At 33.6% G+C, this 26851-nt stretch overlaps 2 protein-coding genes across 2 annotated transcripts; both read right to left on the bottom strand.

Annotated features, from left to right (window-relative positions):
• Positions 1–5222: 5222 nt before the first annotated feature.
• Positions 5223–12571, bottom strand: LOC112031144 (isoliquiritigenin 2'-O-methyltransferase). Its single transcript, XM_024063828.2, has 4 exons — positions 11848–12571; positions 8017–8327; positions 5894–5958; positions 5223–5697 (listed from the first exon to the last, which is right to left on the bottom strand). The coding sequence occupies exons 1-4, from the start codon at positions 12267–12269 to the stop codon at positions 5401–5403; spliced, it is 1095 nt and encodes a 364-aa protein (XP_023919596.2). The 5' UTR covers positions 12270–12571; the 3' UTR covers positions 5223–5400.
• A 3867-nt stretch (positions 12572–16438) lies between these two features.
• Positions 16439–16906, bottom strand: LOC136068810 (caffeic acid 3-O-methyltransferase-like). Its single transcript, XM_065776520.1, has one exon. It carries the CDS (start codon positions 16904–16906, stop codon positions 16439–16441), a length of 468 nt encoding a protein of 155 aa, XP_065632592.1.
• Between the last annotated feature and the right edge of the window lie 9945 nt (positions 16907–26851).

The following is a 26851-nucleotide window of genomic DNA, read 5'->3' on the forward strand; positions in this document are numbered from 1 at the left end:
CTTTTTTTAAAAATAAATTTATGCGGTTAATTTTTATATTTATAATGAGAGGCTTTTAATCATTGTAGTGTTACCGAGCAATATCATTTATCGCTTTTTAACTTATATACGTGGCAGAATTTTTAGGGGTCATTTTTTCTAATGTGGCAGCACTTCCTTAAAGGCTTCTGCTTTTATATATAGTATTAGATTATAAGCTAAAAACATGATCACATAATAACATGATTCTACTATGTAAAAAATTGAATGCATAAATGTTGTTTCATAGATATGACTTATTATTGTCATATATATGGTATCTTATTATTACTCCATAATTATTAACAAAGATGATGACAGGCATGAGGAAAGCATCTTGGTTGAAAAAAGTTATGTTAGCCAAATAGGATGGAGACTATCTAGCTAACCTAATTCTATTCAGTCTAAAATTGTGAAGGCCAAATACTTCCCTAATAGTTCCCCATTTGATGGAAAACTAAAACCTTAGGATCTCTAGTTCTGGAAAAGTCTATGCTCAACACAAATTTCCCTCTAAATCTTGCCAAATGAAGGATAGGCATAGGCAAAAGCATTGAGATAAATCATGCTGCTTGTTTCACTCCTAAGATAGATAATACTTAGTTGGAAGAGTTAGGTGTTAAATTAATAGAGTTGGGTCCAACTAAACTTTGGTTGAAAAGTTTGGGGCATATGACACTTTCTTTTGAGGTTGAGGTTCCAATTAAATTCACCAAGGTGGGGCCTCTAGAAGGCCATGAAGCAATCACATCATGCATGTGACACAGCATCATGAGGTTCCTGTTAGGTTCTAAGGATTTAAGATCAAAATGTATTAGAACTTCAATGTGTAATGTTGGCAAACCATGATCAAAACTTAGAGTCTAGAATTAGGCTGTTCAAAGTGTGTTTATGTGTAAAGTTGGAATCGAGTGTACTGCAAGATTTATTATGTAAATCTGCAAGGCTCGATCGATCGAAAATTAGACTCGATCAATCGAAGTTCGTGCAGATTTTTTTTTTTCTGTAGATTTTTCCAACTCAGCCCAAGCTCGTATGACGTATAGGGTTTTCTGTTTTGCTTTAAATATAAAAGGAAAAACTCTAGCCACATTTTATGTTGTTGTTGTTTATGTTGTGTGTATGAATCTCTTGTGAGATCTAGAGGTGTTTGCCTTTGTACATACTTAGGGTTATCAAGATCAAGATTGATGTCGTGAGCTTGGTGATCATTTCAGTTGCTACATAAATAGCTTAAAGAATATCACAAGTGGGAGTACTTGTGGTTGCTGTGAATCCAAGAAAGAAATAGTCCGTGGACTCGAAGTTGTCACATGGCCGTGGTAGTAAGTTTTCTACTCGAGATAGTAACAAGATGTTAGTGGTATAAATCGTTATTATAAAACTTCAATTCTTTCATAATGGATCCATTTTATCTTGAGGATAGCTAGGTTGAATCCTCCTTAGGTTTTTTACCAGTTTAGTTTTTCTGAGTTATCATATCGTTGCGTTCTTTATTTTTCCGCACTGTTTCAATGACATGATTTATTTGTGTTAACCTAGATCTGAATAATTTACTTAAGTTAATCACTTGGCTAAATAACTAGGTTAATCTATTTGTGTTTAAGAAATCTAAAAACGTACAAATCCAATTAAATCCTTCCTTACTGTTGTTATCTGTGAAAGAAATTTTTTAATTTAACATGAAGTTAGGAAGGAACAAAATAGAATATATTTAAAATATTTTGTACATAAACCTTGTTAGGCCCTTCATTAAGAAATAAAGAATATATACTTTGGTATAAAAAATAAATAAAGAACACACACTGCAATAAATATTTGTACCCAAAAGGTTTGAAATAAATGGCACTACATGTTGAAAAGTGTCAGTTGCAATAGAAAGTCAAAAACTCTACCACCGATGACACTTTTTTTTTTTTTGAAAGGACCACCGATGACACTTGATTGTACAAGAATTTGATGGAAGATTTTGAATGCAAAATCAATAGAATGAAATTTATTATAGGAGCTTATGTTGGCATAAATTGACATAAATGAAACCTGGAACAGCTTGTGAGAAGAAATGTACCATGGCAGGGGTGGGAGCACCAAAGAGGGCTACGAGGGAAAGGATAGAAACTTGGCCAATAAAAGTGGCCATGGCTTCAAACACTACCACGCCATAAACGTATGGATGCTAAAAAAAAAAAAACAGTAAGATCTTTTAGAAAGTGTAAAATGCATTATGCACCATTGAGTTAGGTGGGGAAAAATGAAGCATTTTCAATTGTTGCCTCCCGACATGAAACCCATGCTTTGAATAATTCACCCGTTACAAGCATGGGTGGAATCAAGAGATGCAAGCCAACTACGGTTGAGCAAAACAGCATCTCAGTCTGCACATTAGGAGATTAAAAGTAACAAATTAAGTGCGAAGGACACAAGTAGTTTGTAAAACATACTTAGCCAAATTTCTAGTATTTTTAGCATCCCTTAACTAAAAAATTAATTTTCAGAACAAAATAATGCCAGCTAAACACCAAGCTGCTGTGCTAACACATGTCAACGGGCCTTTACTTTTAAAACCAACAACCATATACACAAGTCGAACACAGTATACAAAGATTGTATCTGATTTTAATTATTTAACAATTTCCACATGCAGATGTACCCAAGTTCTAGTGCGAGAAATTATGCAATTCTTACGGTGAACTACATTACTTGTCTACTGTTCCACTAAAAGATTTAAACTTTTTAAAATTACTAAGTCAGTTTAAATTATTATTTATTTATTATAAACTGACTCAGTAATTTTAAATATATAACTTTTTTCTCTCGTAATACAGAAGTTGCTAGTCAAAGCAGTTACCATACCTTAAAAAAAAATCAGGTAGGAGTGGGAAATTTTGAGGGTGGCGTTGGAACTTGGTTCCTGCCTCCACGATAGTCCTCGGGAGCGGCGGCTCTCCGGGGCGAGGCCGGGTAGGTACAGTGCAGGTCTTCCCGTGAGTCAAATATCTACTCCATGGAAAGGTGTAGCCGAGAAACGATGAAGAAGCAAGGCTTGGGCTTGCCGTACGCGTGGCCCGGGGGTGGGCTGCCGGGTATAAAGGGATTGGCCTCATGGGCCATATACCCAGGCCAGGGCCCAAGGCCCAATGTAGGATATGACGCGGGGGCCGTACATATATATATATATAAATTGCAGAAAATCTAGGATCACATGGACATGGGTAGTTAACCATGGAGCCAAGGTTGTACAGTAAAACCCATTAATTTATATATATAAAAAATATATAAAATCAAATAGTCTATTAAGGAGAATTGATTTGGGGTTCGACATTTGTGGACTAATCCGAAAGGCATATATGGTAGAGTATTCCTCATTTTCTTTGAAGGAAAAAACAAAGAAAACCCACAGATTCCCCAGAATTGAAGTAGTATTGATAGAAGAGTTGAGATTTTTTTATTAGAAAGGTTTAAGATAACTTCATTTCAAAGTAAAAATATATTTGGACACATCCTAGGCAAGAAGTTGTTCACCCATAATTATTGGCCATTAACGTCATATTTCATAAAAATCATTAGGAAACAAGAAATCAATCATCATCGTTCTCATTGTTTAGGCATTTACAAAGATAATTAGAAGAAAATGAAATGTTTTGAAAACAAATATATGGAGAAGCAGAGATAGCACTCAAATCAAGATTCCTTTTATTTTGGAATTTGGAAATTGCATCATGTAGAAAGGGCAAGACTTTAACAACCAAACAAAAACAGATACGTGAAGAAGCCAAATGAGGAGTGAGGAGGAGCACACAACACAAGGACATATTCTAAGAGGACAAACACAAAAAGGATACTGACTCTGCTCAGGCAAAGAGGTGACAGTCTCTTCTCTATTGACATCAAGTCGTTGATCTGTCATTGGGCTAGAAATCTCCGTGAAATCCCAGCTACATGATATACTAGCTCCTTATGCCTCTTTTTTTCCCCCTTAATTTCCAATAAATGTCACTTGTAGCTATTGATAATTTGATAGTAAAGAGAGAAATGAGATTTGAACTCCGATGTTTCCTTTAGACAAACCAAAAAGTATCAACCAGTTGAGTTATAAGACTTATAGTGAAATTGCATAATTTTAGTGTTTTTTTGACCGCTTTGTACTTTTTCATCTATGAGTTGACAACAATATAAGCGTGCATGGATTAGGTTGGACTCTGTTTTTTAATCGGAACGTACTTGGTTGAATTGAGAAGTTCCTAACGTAGTTCAATTCATCACATGTGGGGAAACTAACTCCACTGACATAGGTCGGGTGGGATTAGTTTTGTCAGGTTGAATGTGCAACTCTAGATGACATGATCTTTTTTGACAAACTAACAAAACATTAAAGACTTAATTGAAGCTTTTAAAAGATTAATGCCTATTATAGAATATGACACAAAAGTTGAGGACCAAATGTTATTAAACCAAAAAGAATTTATATGCTGGGTGATTAGTTAGTTGGGCTGAACAAAAAAAGAAAATCTTCATGAATTGGGCTATTATTTTGTTGGGCCCAAACCTTAACCCACTACCCGTGTGCATAATTCAACTATCCCTTCCCTTATGTTTGTCCTACCATTCAATCACTTTTTTCTTTAATGATTTTTCCATTTTTCCATTCCTTTTTCTCCTTTCTTTTTTTAATCAACTTGCATGCTATATATTATCTTCGGTGGGGTCTGTGGTTAGTCGGTAACCTCTTATTTATGTGAGGCTAAGTTAAACTGTACTTTTACTCTTTGAAAAATCTACAAAGTTTAAACTCAGTTCTTGAAAAATTACTCATGTCAACTTGGTTCCTGTTTTACTCAAAATGTGTCAATGACTTAATGTATACATTCTATTATAACACTAAGACCTTTTTGGAGCATCACCGGCAATATATGCTGAGGTGATCTAATTAAAAAATAAAAATAAAAATAAGTACTATTTATAAATGATAATGTTTGAGGACACTTTTTTGTATCACAACTATTGTTACAATCCTAAACACAAGTGAGTGATGCAAAAAGAAATGCTAGATACATGAGAAAGTAATAATTCACCAATCACAATCACACATATTTTAAAGTTTTCGCAGATATTATGCTCCTGAAAGAGTTGATAATGATCATTCTCAGAGTCAGCACTATAGAAACAACCCAAACAAATCCTAGATCTTCTTAACTCCCCATATATTCGATCAAACGTTATTTAATTTATAAAACTCATGCTCTTAATGAAATCATTATTAAAAAAGTTTCATACATGCAAATGGTTAATTACAGGCTCAACATAAAGTGCCATAACTTGTCCAGTTTGACTAGCAATGAAACTAGAACACAAGAAGAGCTGAAACCAGATAGTTGGGAGACTTTATTTGTAAAGTTCCATGACTCCCATGACAGTAAAGGCTCGACAGATAACTTGAAACCCTGAAAATCCAGCAGCCTTGCTCAAGGCCTCAAACTCTTTCTCAGTTCTTTCCTTCCCTCCAGGTTGAATAAACATAGCATTGTCAAGCATAGAGACATACTTAGAAGCATTACTTGCCTCAGGTTCCTCTGGCAATATAAAGTCCATGATAATCACCTTTCCATCTTTTGGCACTGCTTTGTTGCAGTTCTTCAAAAGTTTTATGCATTGTTCATCATTCCAATTATGACATGTACCCTGCAATATTATACATGAAAATTTTCAAAAAGCAAACGTTGGTTTTTAATTTTTAAGTTTTGACAATTCAATAATTACAACAATTAATGGGATGGAAGAGTTGAACCTTTATACCATTGAACTAATTTAAATTATAAAGCTCTTGACAAGCCGATCTAATATAATCATCAAATAATTAAGTAGTTAACTAACTGACCTTTATCATTATGACGTCACCTTTTGGAACACTTAAATACATATCCCCTCCAACATGTTCAATACCTACACAGATTTTCACCTTGCTCTTTAACAGAAATAAATCCAAGATAAAGAAATAAATCTGTTTTAATAAGAAAATGAAAAAGACTGTTTTAGAGCTAGCTAGATATATCAAGAGCCGTAAAAAAATATTGTATACTAGCATCATTACATTTATTTTATTTTATTTTGGGTTTAGTGAAATAATATTTAAAAGTGAGATAGAGATTCCATAAAAAAAAGAAAAAAAAATTTGAAATAGAGTTAGTGTCCTAATTTTTTGGATTTTTTTTCGATGCGAGAGTTGATAAAAGTTTGAAAGCCTACTACTGCACACTTTTGGTGTGGTGGTTACTTCACAAATACAAGCGCTTGTAGGTGTGGGAGACAAGATCTGGGGTTCAAGTCTCCAGGAGGGAGGTTCACATATATATACACTTAGATTAGACTAAAATATAATTTCTATCTTGTATAAGGAAAAAAAAAGTTTGAAAGCCTAAAACTTAGGAATTTTATAAAAAATAGTAAGTTACTTTTTAAACTAGTTTGGGTTTATAAATTTAAAATTATTTAACTAAAAGATATGAGTATTTAAGAGAGTTTAAAAATTTATGTAAGAATATTTTAGTATGCAAAATGATGAAACTCAAATAAAGAATCCTCTCAGTAATAGTATAAATATATATTGACCGGATTTTGAAAATGTTTACTCTTAGAGAGCGTTTGGATTCAGCTGAATCCGGCGTTTTCACAGCTGTTTCCGGCGTTTTCACAGCTGCGTTTTCAGATTTTTTTTTTTTTTTTTTTCACATGAACAGTAAAATCACTGTTCAGGAGACAAAAATTACTGTTCACGCACTGTTTATTACTGTTCACATACTGTTCACATAATAAAAATATTAAAAATAGGTCCACAGTACTATTTACACATTTAAAATTATTTTGCTACAGTGTTTTCAGTTTTCAGTTTTTAGTTTTCAGTTTTTAGTTTAGCAACAATAAGTTCAATCCAAACGGACCCTAAGGTCCATTTGGATTGAATCTGACGTACATCTTTTCTGTCACTCCAATATATGGTCTAAATCTTTCAAGTTGTGTACTGACAACCTGTGAAAATTTTGAAAGTGTAGCATTATATAATTAATGGTAGATTCAGAAATTTCTCTTAGTTCCGAACCAAAAAAAATATATATATATATATATATATTATTAACTATTATATATATATTATATTATATTCTTATTATCTACATAAAAGTATAAAAGAGTACTATAAAATTATTTTAAATGTAAATTAAGCAGTAAGTACTTTATAGTACAATTTGTTTATTACAAAAAGTATCAATTAAATTTGACAAATTGTGCCGATATTGACAGATATATTTGAACTTTTGTTAAAACCATCTTTAATCATCAATAGAGTAAAAGCGAAGCATCTTTATTTAAATTACAAATCATAAAATGTATGCATTAAAATCCTTATTCTTTCTCTCTTTTTTTTATTGCTTAAGATAATTGGTAGGATAACTAAATGTTCATTATAATTTTTTGAATATCTAATTAATTTAAGTAATGGATATGTACAACTTATCACCAATGAGATTGTGACTCTACTTAAATCAATTTAAAAAACTTTAATCTAACAGAGAAAAGTATGTACATTTAAAAATAATTAAAATTATAGATAGGTATAAATTTTGATTGGCATTTAAGGTGTTATAAACCAAGTTACTTTACCGTTCTTTCGGACAAGAATGCATACTTAAAGTTTTTTTTTTTTTTTTTTTTTAAGAATTTTATACATATATACTTAAGAATTTTTAAATTATTTTTTAAGTATACATGTTTAAGTTTTATTTGTTAATGGCTCTGCCACTTATTGCACTACTGGGCACTATATATATTTATTTTTTTCCTAATATGATCATTTGTGATAATTAATATATATCTATATATACATATATATAGATATTTAAACATTATAAGTGGTGGGAGGAGAATTCAGACTTACACGTCTACGTTAGGAACACTATAAAGTGTCAAAGATAGACATGCATATCAATTATTAAGATATTTTAGTACCTGGATAAGATGGTGCATGTTGAATCACTTGAGGCAAATCAAAGTTAATGCCTTTAATGAAAGGGTACTTGGAAATGACCATGTTGAGGCTTGCTCCAGTGCCACCCGCAACATCAACCAACAATGATACCCCCTCAAATCCTTCATATTTCTCAAGAATTTTTTTCATGTGTATTCCGGAGAGATCAGCCATTGCCTTGTTAAAAAGGTTGTTCAATGATGGATCAGCTTTCATGTATTGGAAAATGGATTTCCCATGGACTTTTTCAAATAGATTACCTCCTTCAAGAATGGCAGTCTTAAAATTTAGCCTATACCACATTGAATGCCAAAACAGTCAAATACTTATTGGTTGGAAAAAGAAGAGTGATATGCAAATTAATGATGTGAGATTAATATGCTTACCTCCTTTATTACTTGCTAATTTGAGTTCCAACTATAGCACTATTACTATTTGGAAAACACAACTTTACCTATTTGCCATCTTATCACTAGTAAGATATCGTGAGGACACTAGAGGTACTACCGTCGCAGCATTGTGATGTATTCTTGAGCCAATACATGTAGTAAATAGTATACATGTAGGTACAGAGCCAAGACTTGAAGTTAGAGGGCAGCTCTATTGATGGTTATGTGCAACAGCTCTGGCCTCCAGTTCTACTACTACTTAAATGATAGAATTTAAATATATATCTATATATATATATATATATTTGGTGTGTGTGCCTTTGATGTGTGTGTATGCTGCTAGGTAATAACAAATTGGTTGATTGTGCTTAACTTGGGTAAATTGGTTGATTGAGCTTAATTCTTTTTTAGCTGTACTATTGGTAATTTTTGTTGTTGAGCTAATTTTTTTGGGATTGTATATTATGTTTTAGATTTTAGATCTATAGACTATAGATGTCTTTATGGTCTTCAAAGAGAAAAAAGAAAAAAAAATGCTAGAATGTAAACCAATAAGAATTTGCTACCTCAATAGTTTATAAAAATATTGTAGAAAATTTAATAGTTATAATATTACTCTTAAAAGAATCAATAATATTATTAAGGGGAGGCAAAATCTAATTTTATAGGAGAAAAATTACCAAAATTAATACTTATGTATATACTGATATTTTATAATAAAAACAAGTTGGGGAGTGGGGTGGGGCCAAGTCAGTGAGTGGCTCTGTCCCTGTAGGCGTCTCCCATTACCTAATAAACTTCGTACCGGAGTGACCTAAACTCACAATCTGTTGTAGAATTATAGTGTAAATGGATAGTTTTATTTTCAGTGATTATTTACTTTAGAATATACACTGTAAAAATAGATCCTTAATTTATATATATAAATAAGTAAATAAGAAATTTTTTTTTGAAGCATTCAAAAACTATAGGAGATTGGAAGCGAAAACAAGTTGGTCTTTTAATTTTACGCAAAAAAATAAATAAATAAAAAATAAAAAAATAGCTTTTAGCTTCAAGCATACAGAGATACCCTAATGTATAAATAATATATATATATATATATAGGAAAAATCATTAGAAGTTTCTTTCTCTCAAGATATAGTTTTGTTTGTTTTTTTTATTTTATATATTTATTTAGGGCTCTACCCCAAAGGGTGATCATAGGTCAAATCGATTCTGGTATAGTATCAACTCACCAGTTCTTATCAAAAAAAAAAAAAAAAACTCACCAGTCACCACCCCTTTGAGTAAGAAACTTTTCCACTTGTTGTCAGCCAATTGATAGGTCAAAATCACCCAAAAATCTATTTTTGGTTTAAAGGTCAGACTCGCTTCAAGACAACTGCGAGCGGTGAATCTTTGATACCCGCTTCTAGGTCGGCACAAAGGCAATGATTGGTGTTTTATGTAGATTCGGGTTGTCTCTATCAATGATGGAGTTGCCAGGATTAGATTTGACAAGGTTGGAGTGATAGGTATGCATGGTTGTTGACGATTTAGGGGTGGAGGTGTAAATACGATCAAAGACGGTCGCTGAGGTGTCGGAGTGAAATTATTCTTCATATGAGCTTAAAATGTGGGTTGTAAAATAGAGTGTCAATATAAGATTATCAAGTTTGATATGAATCCCATTGAGAAGAGAAGGGGCGGGGTTGTGGATGGTTGCGTTGGGTTTGACGTGATTTTCTACCCATCATGATCTCTTATTGTTGAGAAATCTCAAACCCCACCCAACCCAATCTATAATAGCTACTATAAAATCCAACCCAACCAATAAGGATCAGGTAGGGTAATTGGATAAGACCATTTTGTCAAGTGAAGTGTAATGAAAATATTGAATTTTCATTCCATTATTTAAGCTCATTTTTCAATAAAATGATTATAATTAACGAAATTAAGTTTAATATTTCAATTTGATCAAAACTAATAAGTCTCAAAATACCAAAATATATAAAAGTCACAATTTTTTTTGATAAAAATAAGTTTCAAAATCCAACATAAATCAACTAACAAATTTAAAATGCATATATTTGTTAAACTATTAATGCAGTGGATTTGGTTGGGTTACATGGGTTGAATATTTGGCCAACTTGAACCTGATCTCCAAGCTTCACACAAATATTTACAATCCAACTTGACCTATCAACCCATGACAAACCAATTCGAGGAATCAATCGGATTGGATTTGAGAGAGAGAGAACAAAAATTCAAACTAAACATATGAATTTTAGCTCGCCACTAAAACTTATGTTTCCACAAAATCAATCTAAAAAAGAGCTAGTACCAAATATATCACTAAATAAGATAATGTAACCGTTTTACGTTAACTTAATACATAAATAATTCATTTTAACGTTTATTTTCAAATCACTAAATAAGATGATTTGTTCAGACCAATGTTATTAATTCCATTCTATTCCGGCCGAAACAAACAGAAAATTTTGTACCAGTCTGCAAACCAGAATGAGATACCCTCTTGTTCTACCTTGGAGAAAATTTTGGCCTATTCTAGTGTGTTTTGGGTGTTTCGGTTGATTTCGGTAAATTCCAGCCAAAATCAAAGATTCGTTCGGCATGCATTTTGGGCTTTTTCCCTCTTAAAAGTAAAAGAAAAATCACTGCCACTGGATCTTCTACAAAAGAGATGAAAAAAAAAAAAAAAAAAAACACGAGTTGAAGGCATGAAGCAGAGCCGGTGTGAGAGAAAATACAAAAGAAGAAGAAGAGGATAAGAGGATAAAAGAGACTGAAGAGAGCACTGAGCCACTGAAGATTGAAGAGACGTGGGAACTTTGGAAATGAGAAGAAGAAAGAGTGGTAGGTGAGATGAGAAGTAAATAGTTAGGCCATGTGTGTGGGTTGGAAATGGGAAAAGTAAGTGGAAGGAAACTTCTTGGAAGTTCTTTCTATATAATTACCCAACTTGTTCTTTTATTTACAAAAGACCCTTACTTACTATTTTTTAACTTCATTAAACTATTTATTATGAAATAAAAATTTCATTATCTCTTATCGATTAACTTCAAATGGAATTAATGTGTCCAAGCACTAGATCCATTTATCAAGAAATTAACTATTTTGGAAATTATATGCTGTATTTTATTTGAGATTTTTATATAAAAAAGTGTGTGTATATATGATATAACAGGTAGTATATATAAAAGGCAACTCAAACATTCAATACAGTATGCCGAAATAAGTTGGTATCGAAATATTTTATTCAATGGACAAACTAAAACAAATTCCCAAATGAAATTCAAAACATGGGTTCAGACTATTTATGTGCATAAGTTTGTAATTAGCATTCTTATTATACTTAATTATTTATTTACGTTTCAACATGCATTCAAGGCCACATGAATTAAGTAGGAATATACGTACAAAACCTCTACTGTGGCCCGGTGTAAAGCAAAAGCTGAGATTGAATCCACAGATCCTCCATCTTCATTCTGAACATAGAATTTGCCAGCCGGTGAGACTCCATAGAGTCTCTCAACCCTTCCATCTTCGCAGTTGCGCATAGAGCAAGTAAGAAGTGAGTAGCTAGCAAGTAAACGCAGCATGCGATCGAGCATATAAGGTGCATCAGGGTTTTGTGTGGGAAGCTTAGAAGCAATCTCGGAGGGTGACAAGAAAGCATAAGGGCTTGACTTAGCAATGATCTCGAACAGGTTGAGCTCAATGGCGGCGTTTAGTACCATGGGAAACACGTGAGAGCTAGACAGTAGCAAGGCATAGAGACATGGGTCATCATCTTCTTCACTAATGGGGGGTTTACCACAGTGGTTTTGTGTGGAACTCATTTTTGCTGCTTCGATTTTTCTTGGCCTTGAGGTGTGGCCTTGTGATTCTATGTTGTATGTATTATATAGGATCAGCTGGTACTACTAAGTACTAACAAGAGTAGGTATTTAACCGTAGAACTTTAATGGTAAATTTATTGTAGTAAACAGTTTTAATTGAAAATAGTTTGTGTTTAGAGAGAGAGAGCTTGACAAATTACAATATTGATAAAGTATTTTGAAGGTAGTACTCGTGCTTCATATGGAAATTGATAAGGTGCTTTGAGATGAAAGAAATGACAAAAGAACACATAATAAAGAACTGAGTGGATCGGAGTACTAATGTGACTTTCTATTCATATTCAGACCACTTAATAATTTAAAATCTCCACGTTGATGATAACATGTGTAGAAATATTTGGTTCTTCCGTCCGAATCAAGTGCGCCTCCTATATTGACAACTAATTACCTTGACTTTGAAGTGTTTGAAGGATTATGGCTGTGGAAAACGCAATCACAGACGCCATACAAAACAAGTCTATAACAGTGTCAGACGTTGTGGGCATGTTTAGTAACGTCGTTCTACTAATGTTGTTTATATTTTTTTTAAAATATGTGTGGATAAAAAAGTGTGTAAAAATGCATATAATATTGTTTAAATACTGAAAATTATTATTCAAAATACACTACCAAACAGCCCCTGTATCTCCATCAATGTAATTTTTGGTTGAGTACCTAAATGTGAAATTCATCCATATCCCATACTATGTAATAAACTGTGAGTGATGAAAATGCGGACCCATTATTTTTTCTCTATCATTTACAATTCGCTAAGTGGATTATTTGTGACAGAAGTTGTAACTTTAGTTGTGATATTCCTGGCATTTTTGTGTGTAAAATCAAAAAATTTGTGCTTGAAAAAGTCTATGATTACCATTGGAGAAGAGTCTTTTGTCTTTTAATGGACTACAGAAAAGTCTTTGGTCTTCCAATGGACTACACTACAATCACATGCTTGGCTATCAAGATAGTAAAGTATTGAATGAATCCTCAAAGAAAAAAAAAATGTTATTGAAAGGATTCACTTTTTTGTTTTATCCTTTTTGGTCCCAATGCCTTTTCTGAAGACAAGTGTACTTCGCATCTTTAAGAAATCTGCATGCCAAAATAGTAATGTTTGGACAACAATTTTGCCACAATTATGTAATAAATTATGAGTAGTGAAAATGTGGACCCATCATTTTTTCTTTACAATTCATAACTCGCTAAGTGGATTATTTGTGACAGAAGTTGTAACTTTAGTTGCCATATTCCTGGCATTTTTGTGTGTAAAATCAAGAAATTTGTGCATGAAAAAGTCTTTGATTACCATTCGAGAAGAGTCTTTTGTCTTTTAATGGACTGCAAAAAAGTCTTTGGTCTTCCAATGGACTACACTACAATCACATGCTTGGCTATCAAGATATTTATGGCACCCAAAATTTATATATATACATGGATTCCAGTGAGTCTAATTAGTAAAGTGTTGAATGGTTCCTCAAAAAAAAGAGAAAAAAAATTGACGGTATTGATAGGATTCACTATTTTTTTTTTTAATCCTTTTCATTCCCCATTCTTTTTCGAAGACAAGTTAGTGTACTAATATATCTTTAAGAAATCTGCATGCGTAAAATAGTAACGCTAGGGCCGTAACTTTGTCACGACCATATAATAATTTGTGAGTGGTGGAGATGTGGACCCACCACTTTTCCTCCACTACTCACAACTCACCAGGTGGATTATTTGAGACAAAAGTTGTAACTTTGGTTGTGATATTCCTAGCATTTTTTGTGTGTAAAATCAAGGAATTTGTGCATGAAAAACTCTATGATCACCATCCTAGAAAAGTCTTTCATCTCCTGGTAGACTATACTACAATCACATACTTGGCTATCAAGATTTTTATGGCACCCAAAATGTGTATGTGTGTGTATGTATATATATATATATATATATATGGATTCTAGTTAGTCTAACAATTGATAGGTCAAAATCACCCAAAAATCTATTTTTGGTTTAAAGGTCAGACTCGCTTCAAGACAACTGCGAGCGGTGAATCTTTGATACCCGCTTCTAGGTCGGCACAAAGGCAATGATTGGTGTTTTATGTAGATTCGGGTTGTCTCTATCAATGATGGAGTTGCCAGGATTAGATTTGACAAGGTTGGAGTGATAGGTATGCATGGTTGTTGACGATTTAGGGGTGGAGGTGTAAATACGATCAAAGACGGTCGCTGAGGTGTCGGAGTGAAATTATTCTTCATATGAGCTTAATATGTGAGTTGTAAAATAGAGTGTCAATATAAGATTATCAGGTTTGATATGAATCCCATTGAGAAGAGAAGGGGCGGGGTTGTGGATGGTTGCGTTGGGTTTGACGTGATTTTCTACCCATCATGATCTCTTATTGTTGAGAAATCTCAAACCCCACCCAACCCAATCTATAATAGCTACTATAAAATCCAACCCAACCAATAAGGATCAGGTAGGGTAATTGGATAAGACCATTTTGTCAAGTGAAGTGTAATGAAAATATTGAATTTTCATTCCATTATTTAAGCTCATTTTTCAATAAAATGATTATAATTAACGAAATTAAGTTTAATATTTCAATTTTATCAAAACTAATAAGTCTCAAAATACCAAAATATATAATAGTAACGATTTTTTTTTATAAAAATAAGTTTCAAAATCCAACATAAATCAACTAACAAATTTAAAATGCATATATTTGTTAAACTATTAATGCAGTGGATTTGGTTGGGTTACATGGGTTGAATATTTGGCCAACTTGAACCTGATCTCCAAGCTTCACACAAATATTTACAATCCAACTTGACCTATCAACCCATGACAAACCAATTCGAGGAATCGATCGGATTGGATTGGAGAGAGAGAGAGAACAAAAATTCAAACTAAACATATGAATTTTAGCTCGCCACTAAAACTTATGTTTCCACAAAATCAATCTAAAAAAGAGCTAGTACCAAATATATCACTAAATAAGATAATGTAAATTTTTTACGTTAACTTAATACATAAATAATTCATTTTAACGTTTATTATCAAATCACTAAATAAGATGATTTGTTCAGACCAATGTTATTAATTCCGTTTTATTCCGGCCAAAACAGACAGAAAATTTTGTATCAGTCTGCAAACCAGAATGAGATACCCTCTTGTTCTACCTTGGAGAAAATTTTGGCCTATTCTGGTGTGTTTTGGGTGTTTCGGTTGATTTCGGTAAATTCCAGCCAAAATCAAAGATTCGTCCGGCATGCATTTTGGGCTTTTTCCCTCTTAAAAAATAAAATAAAAATCACTGCCACTAGATCTTCTACAAAGGAGATGAAAAAATAAAAAATAAAAAACACGAGTTGAAGGCATGAAGCAGAGCCGGTGTGAGAGAAAATACAAAAGAAGAAGAAGAGGAATAAGAGGATAAAAGAGACTGAAGAGAGCACCTGAGCCACTGAAGATTGAAGAGACGTGGGAACTTTGGAAATGAGAAGAAGAAAGAGTGGTTAGGTGAGATGAGAAGTAAATAGTCTAGGCCATGTGTGTGGGTTGGGAAATGGGAAAAGTAAGTGGAAGGAAACTTCTTGGAAGTTCTTTCTATATAATTACTCAACTTGTTTCTTTTATTTACAAAAAGACCCTTACTTACTATTTTTTAAGGGTCCGGTTAATGTGTGCCCTTAGGGCACACATTAACTTTTCTATTTTTGAAAACATTTTCTTAGGAATTGAAAAAGTTGTCATTATTTTTTCAATTCTCGAGAAAACTTTTTCTAAAAATGGAAATTAATGTGTGCCCTAAGGGCACACATTAGTAAAATCCATTTTTTAATAACAATTAGAATAATCTACTTACTTTATTTTATAGGGAAAATTATATGCTTACTTTATTTGAGATTTTTTTATATAAAAAAGTGTGTGTATATATATATATATACAAGGTAGTATATATAAAATAGGCAACTCAAAACATCTCAATACGGTATGCTGAAATAAGTTGATATCGAAATATTTCATTCCAGTGAACAAACTAAAACAAATTCCTAAATGATATTCAAAACATGGGTTCAGACTATTTATGTGCATAAGTTTGTAATTAGCATTCTTATTATACTTAATTATTTATTTACGTTTCAACATGCATTCAAGACCACATGGATTAAGTAGGAATATACGTACAAAACCTCTACTGTGGCCCGGTGTAAAGCAAAAGCTGAGATTGAATCCACAGATCCTCCATCTTCATTCTGAACATAGAATTTGCCAGCCGGTGAGACTCCATAGAGTCTCTCAACCCTTCCATCTTCGCAGGTGCGCATAGAGCAAGTAAGAAGTGAGTAGCTAGCAAGTAAACGCAGCATGCGATCGAGCATATAAGGTGCATCAGGGTTTTGTGTGGGAAGCTTAGAAGCAATCTCGGAGGGTGACAAGAAAGCATAAGGGCTTGACTTAGCAATGATCTCGAACAGGTTGAGCTCAATGGCGGCGTTTAGTACCATGGGAAACACGTGAGAGCTAGACAGTAGCAAGGCATAGAGACATGGATCATCATCTTCTTCACTAATGGGGGGTTTACCACAGTGGTTTTGTGTGGAACTCATTTTTGCTGCTTCGATTTTTCTTGGCCTTGAGGTGTGGTCTTGTGATTCTATGTTGTATGTATTATATAGGATCAGCTGGTACTACTAAGTACTAACAAGAGTAGGTATTTAACCGTAGAACTTTAATGGTAAATTTATTGTAGTAAACAGTTTTAATTGAAAATAGTTTGTGTTTAGAGAGAGAGAGCTTGACAAATTACAATATTGATAAAGTATTTTGAAGGTAGTACTCGTGCTTCATATGGAAATTGATAAGGTGCTTTGAGATGAAAGAAATGACAAAAGAACACATAATAAAGAACTGAGTGGATCGGAGTACTAATGTGACTTTTTATTCATATTCAGACCACTTAATAATTTAAAATCTCCACGTTGATGATAACATGTGTAGAAATATTTGGTTCTTCCGTCCGAATCAAGTGCGCCTCCTATATTGACAACTAATTACCTTGACTTTGAAGTGTTTGAAGGGTTATGGCTGTGGAAAACGCAATCACAGACGCCATACAAAACAAGTCTATAACAGTGTCAGACGTTGTGGGCATGTTTAGTAACGTCGTTCTAGTAATGTTGTTTGTATTTTTTAAAAATACGTGTGGATAAAAAAGTGTGTAAAAATACATATAATATTGTTTAAATACTGAAAATTATTGTTCAAAATACACTACCAAACAGCCCCTGTATCTCCATCAATGTAATTTTTGGTTGAGCACCTAAATGTGAAATTCATCCGTATCCCATACTATGTAATAAGCTGTGAGTGATGAAAATGTGGACCCATTATTTTTTCTCTACCATTTACAACTCGCTAAGTGGATTATTTGTGACAGAAGTTGTAACTGTAGTTGTGATAGTCCTGGCATTTTTGTGTGTAAAATCAAAAAATGTGTGCATAAAAAAGTCTATGATTACCATTGGAGAAGAGTCTTTTGTCTTTTAATGGACTACAGAAAAGTCTTTGGTCTTCCAATGGACTACACTACAATCACATGCTTGGTTATCAAGATAGTAAAGTATTGAATGAATCCTCAAAGAAAAAAAGAATGTTATTGAAAGGATTCACTTTTTTGTTTTATCCTTTTTGGTCCCAATGCCTTTTCTGAAGACAAGTGTACTTTTGCATCTTTAAGAAATCTGCATGCGAAAATAGTAATGTTTGGACAACAATTTTGCCACAATTATGTAATAAGCTGTGAGTAGTGAAAATGTGGACCCATCATTTTTTCTCTACAATTCATAACTCGCTAAGTGGATTATTTGTGATAGAAGTTGTAACTTTAGTTGCGATATTCCTAGCATTTTTGTGTGTAAAATCAAGAAATTTGTGCATGAAAAAGTCTATGATTACCATTCGAGAAGAGTCTTTTGTCTTTTAATGGACTGCAAAAAAGTCTTTGGTCTTCCAATGGACTACACTACAATCACATGCTTGGCTATCAAGATATTTATGGCACCCAAAATTTATATATATACATGGATTCCAGTTAGTCTAATTAGTAAAGTGTTGAATGGTTCCTCCAAAAAAAGAGAAAAAAAATTGAGGGTATTGATGGGATTCACTATTTTTTTTTTAATCCTTTTCATTCCCCCATTCTTTTTCGAAGACAAGTTAGTGTACTAATATGTAAGTTAAAAAAGGGTATAAAACACCATTGAACGTTTAGACCCCAAATAAAAAAATAAAAAAAATTCAAGCTTTATATCAAACAATTAATGTGCGGAACATGATAACAAGCTCATAACAGAATTGATAAACAATCTAAGCCAAATATAAACACATCCGCAGCAGTAAATATAAGGCAAAGATAAAGGAAAGAGAGATGCAAACACACGGACAACACACGATGTGTTATCGAAGAGGAAACTGAAGTCCTCGGCGTAAAACCTCTCCGCCACCCTCCAAGCGGTCAAATAATCCACTAAAGAATACAGTTGGGATACATGAACAGCAGAAGACCCTCCAAGCCTAATCTACCCAAGTACCTAAGCCCTCCAAGCTTCTTGCTCCAACGAGGTTACGCCGAACCTATTTCTTCTTTAGCTTCTCGGATTCCACTACTTGACCATAGCATCAACCAATGTATATTGGTTCCTTTCCAAACTGCTTCCCAAGCACCAAATGGACCTTTTCACAGACGTGGGTGTGGTGAGACAAGGGTTTGGTAAATGACCTCTCAAGGGTATGACAATGGAGAGGAAGAGAGTAGAGGAATTTGTAGAGTCTCTTTAGATGAAGATTGGGGATGAATCAATCTTGTATTTCTCTAGGGTTTTCTCTCACAAAATTCTCTCTGGAAGCTCTCACAATATGATGGGTATAAGGGTATATATATAGTAGGGTGAGAAGGGAATGCCAAACGTCAGTTTTTGCCAAACAGGGCAAGTTGGCGACTTGATCTCGCGGCTTGGCCAAGTCGCGAAATCAAGTCACTACGTAACGGCCTGGCCAGACTGGAACTTTTGTCCTGTAGCGTGACAGCTGGCACGACCCTTCAGCTTCCTAGTGTGCCTCTCACGTGCCTACCTTTCGCGGCTTGCCAGTCGCGAACCACCCGTGAGTCCTAGTCGCGAGACTCTGTTTTTCTTGCACACTCTTGAGCTTTTCTTCACATCTTCTCACATACTACCCTTACAATTTTCCCATCTAAATACAGGGTTACTAAGTGCTAAATTACAAGCAAATTGGTCACAGAATAAAGTCAATTAGATGGTTGATTAAATTTAACCTTACATAATATATCTTTAAGAAATCTGCATGCGTAAAATAGTAACGTTAGGGCCACAACTTTGTCACGACCATATAATAATTTGTGAGTGGTGGAGATGTGGACCCACCACTTTTCCTCCACTACTCACAACTCACCAGGTGGATTATTTGAGACAAAAGTTGTAACTTTGGTTGTGATATTTCTAGCATTTTTTGTGTGTAAAATCAAGGAATTTGTGCATGAAAAAGTCTATGATCACCATCCTAGAAAAGTCTTTCATCTTCTGGTAGACTACACTACAATCACATACTTGGCTATCAAGATTTTTATGGCACCCAAAATGTGTATGTGTGTGTATGTATATATATATATATATATATGGATTCTAGTTAGTCTATTAGTAAAGTGTTGAATAGTTACTAAAAAAAAAAGAATTGAGGGTATTGAAAGGATTCACCTTTTTTTTTTAATTATATCCTTTTTGGTCCCAATTCCTTTCCGAAGAAAAGTAAGTGTACCAATGTATTTTTAAGAAATCTGCATGCGTAAAATAGTAATGTTAGGGCCACAACTTTGCCACGACCATGTAATAAGTTGTAAGTGGAGGAGATGTGGCACCACCTTTCCTCCACCACTTACAACTCTCCAAGTGGATTATTTATGACAGAAGTTGTAACTTTAGTTGTGATATTTTTGGCATTTTTGTGTGTAAAATCAAGGAATTTGTGCATGAAAAAGTCTATGATCACCATTTGAGAAAAGTATTTCGTCTTCTAATGGACTACACTACAATGCTTGGCTATCAAGATATTTATGGCACCCAAAATCTATATTTGGATTCCAGTCAGTCTAATTAGTGAAGGTTTTTTTTTTTTTTTTTGGGTCAAATAAGTAATTTAGGGTTCAACTACGCCTACATCATAAACCAATTAGTGTCTTAGCTTTATAATAGAGAACAGTTATCATGAAATTGATACTATAAGTTAATACTATTGTTGTGCGTGTGTGTCTATATATACATATATAAAAGCAAGGATGGAACCAAAAATTTAGTGAAAAAACATTCATACATTATTTTCTTGACTTAAAATAAACGATGAATTCAATTTTGTTAAACGATTGCTTTAAAAAATATTAAAAAAAAAATATTTTGTATATTTTTTTAATAATATTTTGTTGACATGTGTGCTAGATCTATTTTTCATAGTATACTTGGTCTTCAATTTTAGTAAATTTTTCATACTTAAATTTCTCATATTATGTAATCCCTCACATTGATGTAAGTAATGTAATCATCAAACTCGTATTGTTTACCAAGAAAAAAAAAAAAAAAAAAAAAAACATAAACCTCGTATGTGTTGTATTCAAGAATAAGTTGTAAGTGAAGGAGATGTGGCACCACCTTTCCTCCACCACTTACAACTCTCCAAGTGGATTATTTATGACAGAAGTTGTAACTTTAGTTGTGATATTTTTGGCATTTTTGTGTGTAAAATCAAGGAATTTGTGCATGAAAAAGTCTATGATCACCATTTGAGAAAAGTATTTCGTCTTCTAATGGACTACACTACAATGCTTGGCTATCAAGATATTTATGGCACCCAAAATCTATATTTGGATTCCAGTCAGTCTAATTAGTGAAGGTTTTTTTTTTTTTTTTGGGTCAAATAAGTAATTTAGGGTTCAACTACGCTTACACCATAAACCAATTAGTGTCTTAGCTCTATAATAGAGAACAGTTATCATGAAATTGATACTATAAGTTAATACTATTGTTGTGCGTGTGTGTCTATATATACATATATAAAAGCAAGGATGGAACCAAAAATTTAGTGAAAAAACATTCATGCATTATTTTCTTGACTTAAAATAAACGATGAATTCAATTTTGTTAAACGATTGCTTTAAAAAATATTTAAAAACAAATATTTTGTGTATTTTTTTAATAATATTTTGTTGACATGGGTGCTAGATCTATTTTTCATAGTATACTTGGTCTTCAATTTTAGTAAATTTTTCATACTTAAATTTCTCATATTATGTACTCCCTCACATTGATGTAAGTAATGTAATCATCAAACTCGTATTGTTTACCAAGAAGAAAAAAAAAACAAAACCAAAAAAAAAAAAACAAAAACAAAACATAAACCTCGTATGTGTTGTATTCAAGGAAGTCAATACCATACAAGCCATTAAAACAGTAACAATACTCCTCCAAAACATACCGGAAAAAATACTGGGTTGTACCGACCTATTTTGGCTGTACCAACTTTTACCAGCCTGTATCGTCTGGTATTTTTCGTTTCAGCCAGTACAATAAAAAAATAAAAAATCGAAAAAAATTATTAAAAAAATATTATTTAATCTAATATATTCGTAAATGTACTTAAGCTAATATGTAGGTATATATGGATTTTAAATTTTATGTTAATAAACATAAAATTAATAAATTCATACTTACATAAATAATACAAAAATATATTTAAAAAATATAAATAGCAGTAAATCCAAAACAGTACATGGGTATTAACCAGTACCAATATATTTTGTTCTCCTGGCCAAATCGAAATAGCATCTGGTATGAAATTAACTCCCTTGGTTGTATCCCCCCATCTCCCTCGCACCATAGACATTGGCATTGTTGTTTGAATTGCATAAAACCCCTTTTTTTCAATTATTACTTTCTTTCTTTTTAAGGAGAGCACTTATTAATTGCTTATTTGTCATTGTGATCGAATAAAAAGATAATTACTTGTTTGTCATTATGATCGAATAACAAGATCATTGCATCATGATTAAAATTGTAAAACATGAACCATTCTAAATGTTAAAGCACATACTAGGAAAAGAAAAACTGGCAAGTTTGAAATCATTTTGGGGAGATGCAGCCTAGGTGAAGTTTTGTTTATCAACAATAGAAAAAACTCATAAGTAAATTTGATTTCACAACTGCAATAATATCAAAATTTGTGTACTCAATGAAAAAAATCAAAACTCCTCGTCTCTCTCCTTGTGCTCTCTTTCAAGAACAGATTTCTTTTTCCTCTATTCATTTTATGCTTGATTCTAAGATTATTCTCCTTCTCTCTATTTGGGAGGACCCTTAGGCTATAATAGTGATGAATCATGACAGGAAGAAGAGTTAGGACTTAGGGCATGACTAAATCAAAACTCCTCGTCTCTCTCCTTGAGTTCACAAGAAGTTAGTACACAAACGAATAAAAAGATAATTACTTGTTTGTCATTATGATCGAATAACAAGATCATTGCATCATGATTAAAATTGTAAAACATGAACCATTCTAAATGTTAAAGCACATACTAGGAAAAGAAAAACTGGCAAGTTTGAAATCATTTTGGGGAGATGCAGCCTAGGTGAAGTTTTGTTTATCAACAATAGAAAAAACTCATAAGTAAATTTGATTTCACAACTGCAATAATATCAAAATTTGTGTACTCAATGAAAAAAATCAAAACTCCTCGTCTCTCTCCTTGTGCTCTCTTTCAAGAACAGATTTCTTTTTCCTCTATTCATTTTATGCTTGATTCTAAGATTATTCTCCTTCTCTCTATTTGGGAGGACCCTTAGGCTATAATAGTGATGAATCATGACAGGAAGAAGAGTTAGGACTTAGGGCATGACTAAATCAAAACTCCTCGTCTCTCTCCTTGAGTTCACAAGAAGTTAGTACACAACTAGACTCTAAGACTCTTTGAATCCACAAGGTTGAGAATTGAGATATAGAATTCACATGAAAAAAAAAAAAAAAATAGATAAAAAAGATTGAAGTTGTATTGAAAGAATTAATTTTTTTTTATTACAATTTCAGAAAACTTCTTTTCAAAGAAAAAGTATTTCCAAACAGATCCTAATTAGTGGCAGAGTTAGAAATTTGCATTTGGGGGGGCAAAAATAAAATAAGATTAATAATTTTTTCCTAACCATACTATATGTATATCTCTATAGTATGTACAATAGTTAAATGAGATGATTAAAGGCTACTAAAAGACTTAAAAGAAAAAAACAATTGTCAAGAGTCTTATAACTTAACTTGCATTTTTTGGTGTTTTTAACAAATGCGTCTAAAAGTTCAAGTCTTCCAATTTTTTGTTATAATTATTCAATTTGTCAAAAATAACAAACAATTATTGAATAAGTACAAAACCATGTAATAATAACCATTACCTATTCACCAAAAAAAAAAAAAAAACTCACCCATATAATCGTTTATTATATTTATATATTATTAATTTAATAACAAATGACAAGTTGTAGAATGTTATCAAAAAAAAAAAATGACAAGTGGTCGAAATGTCATACACAAATCTATAAAAGTATTGAGATTCTAAATAGTATTGCACTATTGCAAATAGTAATGCTTTTGCTTATGAAGACAACCCATACACGTGTAGGACATGGACCAAATTGTAATCTCAAATTTGTCAAAAAAATCTTCTCTAGACTTCAAGTCTTTAAGTTTAGACCTGATAGGCCACAATCTGAATAACCCCTTGTGATTAACTCTAATTAATTAATTAGCCAAATTATTAATTAATCAATTAATCATGCAATTTCGTGGAAGCACAAACAAATCACCAAAAACTAAATATGCAGCGGAAATTAAATAATACGGTGATTTGTTTACGAATGGGGAAAAATCTCGCGGCAAAAACCCCACCGGGTGATTTTCAGGTCACCACTCCCGAAACTCCACTATTATCAAATCAAGCAGTTACAAGTAAAGGAATCCCAAGTACTTTACCAACCTACAGTTGAACCCTTACCCCAATACTCAATTGGACTTGATCTGTAGCGACAGTTCCCAACTTTGATGCACGGCTCCCAAGTACGTGACTAACCAATGCGCGGATCCCAGTACGCGACTTCAGAACACCAACTTAGGAAGAAAGGTTGGCTACAAAATTTTTCAGTTCATCCTTTATGATGAATAGCCAGAAGATGCTTGGTTACAAAATCCTACGGTGCAAATACACAGCAACTTCTTGAAGGAAAATGAACTAGGTCAAAAACTTCGTCTTTTGATCACAATTTGCTTGAACAGGGATTGCTCAATGATTTTTCCACTTGTGTCACACTTGACGGCTCTTAAAATAATCATTTTATATGTTTAGGGTTAGAAGAAAAGAAGGCCCAAAAACATATTCACGGATCCCAAGAAAATCATATTGGAAATCTGAGTTTTTAAATCTCGACAGATAGCAGGTGTCGAGGTAGCTGTCGAGAAAGTGTCGAACTTTAATGAAATTGCACTTCAGCTTGCTTTTTCTTGGACAGACTTGATGATTTCAACACTTGACCTTGAAACCTTGTTTCTTGAAGTATTAAAAACACCTAGAACTACTCAATTACAAGTAGAGTGAGTTTTGTCAAAGGATTAGCCAATTTACATGAATAAGTGACATATGTTCTTAACAAGTGAAAACATATATGCCCTAACAATCTCCCCCTTTGGCAATCCGTGACAAAACCACAACAAACAAATGAGCATATGAGAGAAGTCATAAATCATTTAACTCATATTCACTTCTTTGAATACAATAAAATCTATCCTAACATAAACTCTTGAAAAACTTTGCAAGAAGAGAGTTTATGGCAAGTAGACTTTGACAACCTGTATTTCTAAAACACTTTAAACAAAACTCATCAAGACATCTTGTGTGAAACAGAAATAAATAGATTGCATACAAGTATAAAGAACATGTGTATAAAGATAGAAAAGAAACAACACATGAAGAGAGAGGTGAAAGAAACATACATCCACATATATAGAAAACAAGTACAATGTATGTAAAATGGTCAAAGGACCTCATATACATGATCAATGTATCTAAAAGGTAAGAAAAGAAAAAAAAATACATATAAAGCCTCACTACATCCCTCAGAAAAGTCAACACTCCCCCTATCAAAAATGTCCTATACTAACTCTCCCCCTAAGATGACTACTCTCATAACTCAAAACTACTCCCCCTTTTTGTCACGAATGACAAAGGGTAGAGTGTCATGTAGACATCTCATCGGCAGAGTTAGCATCATCATCATCATCCTCAGAATCTGAAGTTGCTGGAGTAGGTGGTGAAAGAGTAGCCTCTGGAGCCAATCCACCCATGGTCGCCTGCCGTTGTGCAATACGACCAACACGAACATTCACCTGATATAACTCAGCAGAGAGTGTATCAAGGCGAGTGTCCATGCGTTGCAGCTGCGCCATAATATCTCCCAGAGAAACATCGCTCGAAGAGGAAAAAGGAGTAGATGTAGATGGAGCTGATTTGGATGGAGCCGAATGGGAGGGAGGAGTGGCATCCGGCTGTCTCGACCTGAACTGTACCTCACTACGTTTTACTGTAGCGGCATCTATGGCAGATATGTGTGTGAAGTGGTCGGACACAGGAAAGGGAATGGAAAAATGGCGTAAGATCCTCGTGATAGCGGAAGGAAAGATGAGCTTATCACGGGATGCCGAATCAAGATAAACATCTATGATAGACAGGATGAAGTGAGAGGGAAAGTCTATGGTAAGATGCTCTATAAGTGATAGCAAAAATCAAGCACGAGGCTCTGTGATAGAGTTATAGTGAGAAAGAGGATGAGAACAAAAGTCATCACCATGTTGATAAATTTAGGACCTTTAGCAAAAGGCCTACATGATGTGAACTGATGCTCACCCCAATCAGCAGGGTGCTGACAGAAGGCAGAGATGAGCTCATCTTTGGACACAGTCCTCAGACGCTCACAAGAAGGATAGTCAGGAAACTCTATCCTAGGAACCTTAAGCACATCCGCAACTAGCTACGGTGTGACAAGGATGCGCGTACCTCGAACGCGAGTGAAAAAGAGAGGTACTGAACGATCTATCCCGTGCATGTTGGAGTAGAACTCTTGTATTAGCACGAGAGGGCAAGTGACCAGGATGTCACACAGTGACCCCCATCCCCTACTGTGAATGACAGAGGGAAGGTCAGTATCGGCGAAGTCCGCCAGAATGACTTGGCATTCCGAATGAACACCTCGTCTAGAAAAGTTCTCCGAAAATGCCTTATGGGCATCTCCATCACGGAACCGAAGGTTAAGGGGAGCAAAATCAGAAGAAGTAAAGCTCCAGAATGCAGAGGGTTCCGAGCAGGAGTGGATTTACGTTTAGGTGCCATAGACACTACTAACGTAAAAGAATGAGAGGGAGAGAGAGGAAAAACACTCAGAAACGTTCCCAAGACA

Source organism: Quercus suber, unplaced genomic scaffold (genome assembly GCF_002906115.3).
Source record: "Quercus suber isolate HL8 unplaced genomic scaffold, Cork oak 2.0 scaffold_135, whole genome shotgun sequence".
Lineage (NCBI taxonomy): Eukaryota > Viridiplantae > Streptophyta > Magnoliopsida > Fagales > Fagaceae > Quercus > Quercus suber.

Bases quoted from the DNA above. Each gene is read 5' to 3' on its own strand.
- LOC136068810 (XM_065776520.1), bottom strand. From the start codon at position 16,906: ATGAGTTCCACACAAAACCACTGTGGTAAACCCCCCATTAGTGAAGAA.
- LOC112031144 (XM_024063828.2), bottom strand. From the start codon at position 12,269: ATGAGTTCCACACAAAACCACTGTGGTAAACCCCCCATTAGTGAAGAA. The intron at 8,328-11,847 runs GTACGTATATTC...AATGTGGTATAG, and splicing joins CGGGCCACAGTAGAGGTTTT to GCTAAATTTTAAGACTGCCA. The intron at 5,959-8,016 runs GTACTAAAATAT...AAATCTGTGTAG, and splicing joins ACATGCACCATCTTATCCAG to GTATTGAACATGTTGGAGGG.